The sequence below is a fragment of the Sinocyclocheilus grahami genome, unplaced genomic scaffold, assembly GCF_001515645.1.
Source record: "Sinocyclocheilus grahami isolate Dianchi unplaced genomic scaffold, SAMN03320097.WGS_v1.1 scaffold225.1, whole genome shotgun sequence".
NCBI classification, from domain to species: domain Eukaryota; kingdom Metazoa; phylum Chordata; class Actinopteri; order Cypriniformes; family Cyprinidae; genus Sinocyclocheilus; species Sinocyclocheilus grahami.
Genome location: NW_015505404.1, coordinates 1292593 through 1301462, shown reverse-complemented (window position 1 = coordinate 1301462; position 8870 = coordinate 1292593). Strand labels below are relative to the sequence as shown.

The window sequence follows — 8870 nt, the reverse complement described above, 5'->3', positions numbered from 1 at the left end:
ATGGGGGAAAAACAGTAAGTAAAGATGGTAAAACTACTCAAGACTTCAAAAAGTTGTGATACAACAAATCTGCATAGGTTTTAATTTGCTGGTCATTTGTGTTTGATCTTATTTGCAAGAGAAAAGCACTGTACAATGTCAAAGGTTTGAGATGGGATCTTTACTCTGGAGTGGTGGGGTCATGACTGGGTTTTGCATGTATGCACATCTACCTCCTCTTGGCAGTCCCTGCAGTGAACAGCACAACACCAGTGGAACTTGCACTCACACTTGGTGGTGCGGCTCACACGTGATGTGTCATAGCCCCGCCCACAACACATGACCTCACAGCTGTCAGCCCCACGGGACGTACGGTTGCACACTCGCCCACCTGTGCCCACAGAACCTGCAATAAAGCAAAAATCAAAATGAGGCATCACAGGATTTAGTGAGATAAAACATGAACGGCTACATCAAAAATGTTCAAGGTATAGATCCTCACAGTTTTATTGCCCCTGGGCACTGATGAAATGCACCAAATGACCTAAAGTAACCTAAAGTATGCCATTTAGCTAGACAACATGAGGAGGTTTGGTTGAAATTGCAAAAATGACGTGCAATAATCTCAAAAGCATCAGTAAAAATGTGTTTAGCAATTAGCAATATTTTGCATTGCATGTCAATCGTTTTCCAGCAAGTTTTTATGAGTTTACAGTTACATTATAGCTGTATAATTTCCAGCTTTTTGAAGTGTTAATTTGTAAAGTAACAACACTTGTTGTACAGACTAAAAAAAAACTAAATAAAATCATGAAGGAAAAAAGGTTTTTAAAAAATCACACCATTCAAGTGCGACACTGTTTTTTCCCCAGTCTTTACACACACACTGAAAAAAATAAAAATAAATAAAAAAAACTAATAATTTAGTTTGAACATTTTCAGTATTTTTGTCCCATTTTCACTTAAAATATGAAAACAAGATAAATTTACTTGAAAAGCAAAATTGTGTAGCATATTCAGACCTGTGCTTTCAGAAATAAACATACTAAGAGACATGTATGTACACAATTTTGTGTAACATTTTATACAATTAATATGCATGTATAAATATTAAATTATAATGGAATTTGATGTATACATCGAAATTGTTTAATCAATACTTATTATTAATGTAATATTATTTTGTATTTTATATTTCATTAAAATGAATTGATTAACTGAATTCAAAAAGCTATTTTAGGTTTATTTTAATATTAAATTTATCTATCTATCTATAAAATAAATCATTTAAAAATAATCTTATTCCATTTTTTCCGAAAAAAATAAATAAATAAAAATTCAATGCCACAAACAGAAATGTATAATTCACTTGTAATAAGGCCAGTAAAAATATAAGCAGGGCAGGTAAAAATTGTTATTGTGCAAAAATAGTTATACGTTGTACTGCTGAAATCTATGAATGTAGTGAATATTATAAAAATTCCTGAAGCAAGCAGACCTCGACTGAATAGTCATGTGTAGTGCCTGGCAGATGTCTGATAGTGTCCAGACAGCGCTGTCTTGAAGAGGCTGGGTTTGTCGGCACCATGTAAAAGGATGACCGCTTGGTCCTTGGTCAGATGAGGGACTGATGATAGAAGCTATCAAGCATTGCTCTGGGTCTTCATCACGTACTCATTTCAACGGCTCTAATCTCGACAACCCCGCCCTCTATGAGACTGACGCGTCGCTGATTGTTGCTGATACAAAAATTGCTAAAGACCTTGTATAAACCCTTGCTTTCATGCTCCCTCCGAGTGACAATCTGCAGCCTTTCTTTATAAAGATCCCTTCAAAGCCAATCAACACTCAGCACTATACAAACAACCATGTTTATTTCTTGTGGTTTAACCAATTTTAAGATGGTTTAATGTAAGATTTTAAAGTGAGAACAGTCTTACAGAGAAGGCCAGAACTGCAAAACACTTCAGTCTACCAGTAGCGCCAGCATTGGTATGTCACCGCTGGTCTATTGAGCTCAATTGCGAGTAGGCAGGCATGTGTCTGGGCATGACACAGCCACTCCTCCCCACAGCAGTTCATCAGGCTGGTATGCTGGGCTCATATCGTTTATATCATGGGCAGCCTTTACCTGAGCATGCATCTGCTTATTGAATTAAGATGAGGGGGTGCCAAGAGATGAGTTTAACATGTGTGACCATGGTGAGAGCTAGTAATTGATTTCACACTCATGCAGTGGAGGTATAGTCTGTCTCCTAAAACTGACATCAAATAGACTGCCCAGCTAAGAGAGTTTCTCACAAACCACCACACGAGAGAGGTCAGCACTAAAATACGGTGGTCTCGGTTTTTTTTAAACATTCCTTCAGAGCTGATGAGAAAAAATAGACCAGATTTAAAAACATCCCTATTATTAAACATGAGCGTAAAGGAATTGTTAAAGCAAAAATGAAAATTCAGTCATGTCACTTCAAAACTGTATGACTTTCTATAGATATCATGCTGCATCCGAAATCGCTTACTTCCTCATATATATCAAGACGAAAAACAGTTTGTGAAACGAGTAGTATTTCCAAACTTACAGTATTCATGAAATACCTAGATGACTAATTACTTCTGGCAAGATTCTGAAGTGCACATCTGATGGACACTTTACTATCCCATGAGGCCACGCGAGAGGATTTGTGAATGACAGTTAAGCAAAACGAATAAAGCAGTTAGGTTACTTGACAATGAAAACACAAAATATGCAGTGTGTCTGAATTCAATTCATACTATATAAAACATACTTTTTTAATGGATGCAAAGTAATTGCTTGTTCAAAGGAAGTACCCAGAGTATGTGATTTCAGATGCAGGCTCAGTGTTTTTTGTCGATTTAATACAATCAGTATGGTCCAATAAGGTCCAGTGTTGTTTAGGCTTAATGTTCATTGTATGAACAAAAACTTTTTATGTATGTTTTTTGTAATCCGCAGAGGAAAACAACATGACAACTTTCATTTTTGGATGAATTAGCCATTTTGCCCATATAATGAAAGTCAGTGAGTCCCAGTGTTGTTTTGGACCCCATTGACATCCATTGTATTGACAAAAACAGTTTTTGTGTGTTTTTTATATTCTGTAGAAAAAAAAATCAAATAGGTTTTGGAATGACATGACAATTTTCATTTTTGGATGAACTAGCCCTTTAGCTTGTAAGATCATTCTAAATGTACATGCTCATAAATGAGCAGTTATACTGACATACTGTACAATAAATAATAAATACCTAAAGTGGGTTCGACATACAACTCAGGGCACTTAAAAGAGACATGACCTACCTCTCTAAATATTCCTGCCAGTTTTAGGCAGAAAATATAGAGGTGCCGCCGTGGAAGGCAGTGATTTATAGCATTTGCGCATAGGGATTAAATTTCAGCTCCCGTTCTGCCCACAAAACTGTGGTAATGTGTCTAAACACAGCGTCACCTGATAGCAGGGATCATCTGCAGTCTGACAGGCACCCCCCCCCCACCCTTACTGCTTCACACATTGGTACACCTGGTGTTATTCAGTACATACACACACACACAGAAAGGTAAAAAGAGATAAACCTCTGCCTTAGGGAGGGAATCTTTACCGGCATTCAGGTTACAGGATTGGGTTATGACTATTGTGTATGTAATAACCAGCTAAATAGCTCACGTCCTCTGATTACAACTGTGTTTGGGGGCAAAGACTAATGCCTAATGATTTTGAGCAGAGTGTGGGAGTCTTGCAGGGTGGAAACACAAACAGTGGGTTATGAAACATGATGGAGTACTATAGCTTTGATTCATCAACTTAATTCACCTCTTGAGGTAATGCAAATAAAGGGATAGTTCACCTAAAAATGAAAACTCTGTTATCATTTACTCGTACCTGTATGACTTTCTTTCTGATGCAGAGCACAAAAAGGCAATATTTGAAAAGTCAATGGGCTTTAGTGTTGTTTTGGGCCACATATTAAAAATACAATTGAAACATTCTTTAAAATGTTTGTATTTTTTAGGGCGAATTGTCTTTTTAAGCTAAAAGGGATAGTTCACCCAAAGATGAACATTTTGTCATCATTTACTCACCCTCATGTCGTTCCAAACCTATATGAGTTTCTTTCTTATGTTGAACATAAAAGATTATATTTTGAAAAATGCTGGTAATCAAACAGTTGTTGGCCCCCATTAATTTCCACAGTATTTCTTTCCCTACTATGGAAGTCAATGGGGACCATCAACTGTTTGGTTCATCAGAATTCTTCAAAATATCTTCTTTTGTGTTCAACATAAAAAAAGAGACAGAATTTTCATTTTTGGGTGAACTATTCCTTTAAGGTTTCCCTCAGCACACTTACCAGTGTTGTTTTGAACCACATTTATGGACAAAAAAAAACATTTTTCAAAATATCTAGAAAGCCATACATTTTGGGTGAATTACCTTTTTAAGGTTAAGGTTTCCCTCAGCACACTTACCAGACTCATGGTCCCATATACAGTAGTCAGGCGAGTCTTCAAAGTAGACAAGGTCATTTTTGGTAGGCCTCTTAAACATCCTGTAGGCACTGGTGAAGCCTGTTCCATACTGGTTCATCACCACCTGAATGGCATTGTTGTACTTTTTACGGAGATAGTCACCGGTCTGCCTGAAGTCTGCCATGGCTAACCAGCAGGTACGTACATTGCATGAGCCACTGACACCATGACACTTACACTCAAGGTTCATGAAGCGCTTCACCGCCTGTGAATCAAAAAAGGAGACAGTGGCTAGAGTAAACCTCTGACTAGTCTCGCTGAATGCGTGAGCCATGCAATGGTCATGGATTATTATTCGTCAAGATTTAATTTCTCAAGATGTGTCTCAACAGCTGTTTGTGTTGTTACCTTTCTCCCTGCACGGTTGTTGTGCAAGTTCATGAGCGCCCGTGCATCTCTCTCCTTCCTCTCCTTGGCGTCTATGAAGACCTGAGAGAACTTGATTGCATGGTCAACATGATCGCTGCACCCACCCCAGTCGAAAGCTCCCTTGGCATCGCGAGATGAGCCCTTTTTTCCAGGGTCGCAAGAGCAGTTTTCTAGTTCACCCTGACTGCACGCACTGGTCAAAGTGTAGACCATACCTGCTGAGGAGATGGCATAGACAAAGGCGGCCTCGCGACTGCCTGAGAAAAAAGTAGGAATAGGGTTTATTTAGTTAAGAAATTTTTTATTTAAACTTTATATACAGGTGCATCTCAATAAATTAGAATGTCGTGGAAAACATACATACATACATTATTAATAATACTTTACATACATTTATTATATTTTAAAATGCATTTAAATCATATATGATTTTATATAATAAGAACTGGTATGTTAAATAATTTAAATCATAAATGTACATATTATAAAAACATTTGTGTGTGTGTATATACAGTATATATATATATATATAATTTAAATATGTATATATGCATATGTATATATATATATATACACACGCACATACATATATAGGCAATTTTTTACATTTACTTTATACATATTTAAGTTAATTTTATTTTGTACATTGCACTATATAATTATAAAAATTATAATAATAATTCATACATACATATAACTTTCTCTTTAGTCATTCAATTCAAGTTGATTCCTAAAATATAACTACTTTATATATTTTTTTAGATGAAACTAATCTTATAACCCATTATATAAACATAAGTTTTACATCAGAAAGACATTAAGACGTCTTAATTTTGTGAGTCTAAATGTGAAGGTGATTAATGTGGAAAACAGTCTGCTATGACTGTATAAAGAGACGGAAGAAAAACAACAGTAACAAGCAACAGCCTGAACAAAAGTTCTAAACTGCAGCTTTTCACATGTGTACCAAAGATGTTTCCGTTAGGCAGCTTTGTCAGACAAGAGGAGGATGTCTGCCACGGAATCCCTGCAATTGTTTTAAATTAGTGACCTGACATTGACAATAAGTAGATTCTCACAGTGTCACCGAGAAGTTAGGAGTCTTTCAGGGAGGTCTGAATACCTTAAATCAAGAAGATTAAAGCCAGAGGTTTAACCTAACTTTAATGTGCAGAGCAGCTTAGAGGTCTGGGACACAGAGTTCCTTTGTGGATGTTCCCATTAATATGACTTTACATGAGATGAGAAAATACAGCCAGAGACACTTACAGTCGCAAACCTAAAGTCACAAAACTGGCAATTACACCTAGTTAAAGCATCAAGCTGCTGAGCAGTTCTGAATGAACTCACCAGACACAATAATCCAGCCTTTCTTCTCTAAACTGACATAAATCTTCAACACAATGAAAAGTAAAGGTTACACTTGCGTGCTAAGTGACACTATTGTGACTTATCGATTCAGATTACATCTAGACATCTTGGGATGATCACAGAACAATATTGAGTTGTTTATGGGTCAATGATGTGACATTTTTTTCCGGATCTGTATTTTAGTTACTTGAAAACTATCACATTTTCTATGAAGAACATGCTTGTGATTTCTGAATTAAAATCATTTTAATATTTCTTATTGGGCTTAAAGTCACAGTCCATACGTCAAATCTTCCAGGTGGTGCAACTGTATGGAAATTTGCCCCCAAAAATTGTTGCATTATTTGTAAACAAGTAAATAATAAATGTAGATAGATTTTATACTCTTTATAATCAGTATTATATGTTGTAAATATTTTATAAAAATCAAACCTCATCAATACATGCACAGTGCTGCACACACAGACGAGCAAAGAAGGGTCGAAAGCACATAGTTCATCAAGTTTTACTTTCTGTAATATGATCTGATATCAGATAAGAATTGCACTGCAGGTTGAGCGCAGAGAACATACTGTATGTGCATACAGCCGTTAGACTTGAAACAATACACTTGAGCCTTAGGCCTACTCACTTCGATGCAAAAGCCTTCCAACAAGAGTGTGCTCGCGCGCCATGGTATTGCAGTTCCACCGGTGGTTTCTGAACTGGTGCTGACATTCTCCGATCCAGCTTTTAATTCCAGCTCCAATAGCCTGCATCACCTTGGGATGCTGGCGGCACAACTGGCGTTGTTTGTTAATCAAGCCCGGGATGTTGTCGCACATCACTTGCGATCCAAGAGTGCCCATGTACCTGCATAAAAGATGAAAGCACAGGGAATGAGCGATGGAATCATGTTTCAACACACAACCGCGTTCTGCACATTCAAAACAAATTAAAATAAATGCATAAATAAATACAATAAAAACATAGATATAATAAAGTACAAAAAGTAAAATAAAAATCATCTCAAGTTTTCAGTGACGAAAAAAAGCTGTTCCAATAACTCCAGACCAATATTTAACGATGTACTTTTTAACCACAATCGTAGTCTAAAACATAATTTGATTTTATAAACCTGAAAGCATTACTAATATTCAAATAAAGCAAAACCTGTACCCACCACCACGATGCGTCGACCCTTGATGTGAACCAGCAAATTGCCACGGACAGATAAAAACATATTCCACTTGGCAAAAAGTTCATATTACAAAATTTGTATTGATACGCTCATTCGTTCAGGCACTTGTCTTCGGTTTAACAACAAATAAATGAAACACACATCGAGTGCTGAGGCGGTTATTTACTCTCCCAGATCAAAAATCTCTGGAGCGACGCGACGCAAGTGAGTTGAGCGTCAAAGCATCGTGGAGTGTGATGTGTAGCGCTGCAGATGCTCACAGCCTGATGCTCTTCCTCTCTTCCTCTCTTCCTCGGTCTGAAGTGGCTGCAGATAGCTGATGATCTCCTATCGGGTTTAAATTGCTTACACAAGGGGTGGGCGCAGTCCTGCCTCAGGAATGAAGTGAAGAAATTAGATGTCTGAAAGTATCTGTTCAGGCTAGCTTGACACCAGCCACAGGTTTGGCTTATTTCCAAAGCAGCGAAAGTGTAGAATGTGGTCCAACGTGAAATGTCTATCCATATCCTTCTGAAGCCCAGCACTTTTTCCTTTTATTTTTGTATCAATCTAGTATTTGGCACATAAGTAATAATAATTCAAATAAATTATTGAATTCAAAATGTAATTAACATTCAATTAACTTAATAATAATAAGCGCAACATTGATTTTAATTAAATGTTTGGTTTTATTATTGTTAATTCATATTATTTCTAATCTCCGTAAAATGTCTCGAAATGGTCTTTTCCCATAAAATAAGGCTTAATTGACTGAAAGCACAAATACGTCTCATTCTGTCTTCTCCACAAACATGTTCTGCTCTTGAAGATGTGCATTGAGATTGGATTATCACATGCTTTTGAACTTTTCACGAACTGTTCAATTGTCGCAGAGAATTTCCTCTATCTTTGATCACCAGTTTATGTGAAAGTATTAATATGTTCGGCTTCCTTGTATTGTGAGGTCCTTTCTTCCGATGGGAACCAAGATTAGGCTATTAGGAAAACCGGATTCTTCTCGTGATCTCCGTGGAAAAGTCGCGGTCGCGTGGAGAAGACTTGTCATCGGTAATATGATGGAATTTAAATTGGCCTAATTTCATCCTTTTCGAGTCAATAAGGAAAGACTACTCTAAATCCTTTCAGTGGTTTTGAAATGTCAGTCCCTTAATAAAAATAAAGAGAGATTGTCTGATGTGGTTTAGATGACCACGCTGAAAAAAAACAATAGAACAGTCACAGAAAAGTCTAATGGTTTCCATTACAAATACAAAAAAAATCAACATTTAACCATTAAAAATGGGGTTCTGTGTGTTTTGGGGCATATTCCATTAGGATTTATTGGTTTTAACAAGCCACCAATAGAAGGTGACCAATTACCAGTAGAGACCCACAGGGTCCATTACAGTTTCCATTAAAACCAATACAATTCCCATTAGAACC

The 8870-nt window shown here is 36.8% G+C and overlaps 1 protein-coding gene across 1 annotated transcript; it reads right to left on the bottom strand.

The window, feature by feature from the left end:
* On the bottom strand, nucleotides 1-7751 carry wnt2 (wingless-type MMTV integration site family member 2). The gene is made up of 5 exons (XM_016287814.1): nucleotides 7431-7751; nucleotides 6900-7120; nucleotides 4877-5154; nucleotides 4469-4733; nucleotides 1-385 (listed from the first exon to the last, which is right to left on the bottom strand). The coding sequence occupies exons 1-5, from the start codon at nucleotides 7511-7513 to the stop codon at nucleotides 180-182; spliced, it is 1053 nt and encodes a 350-aa protein (XP_016143300.1). The 5' UTR covers nucleotides 7514-7751; the 3' UTR covers nucleotides 1-179.
* Between the last annotated feature and the right edge of the window lie 1119 nt (nucleotides 7752-8870).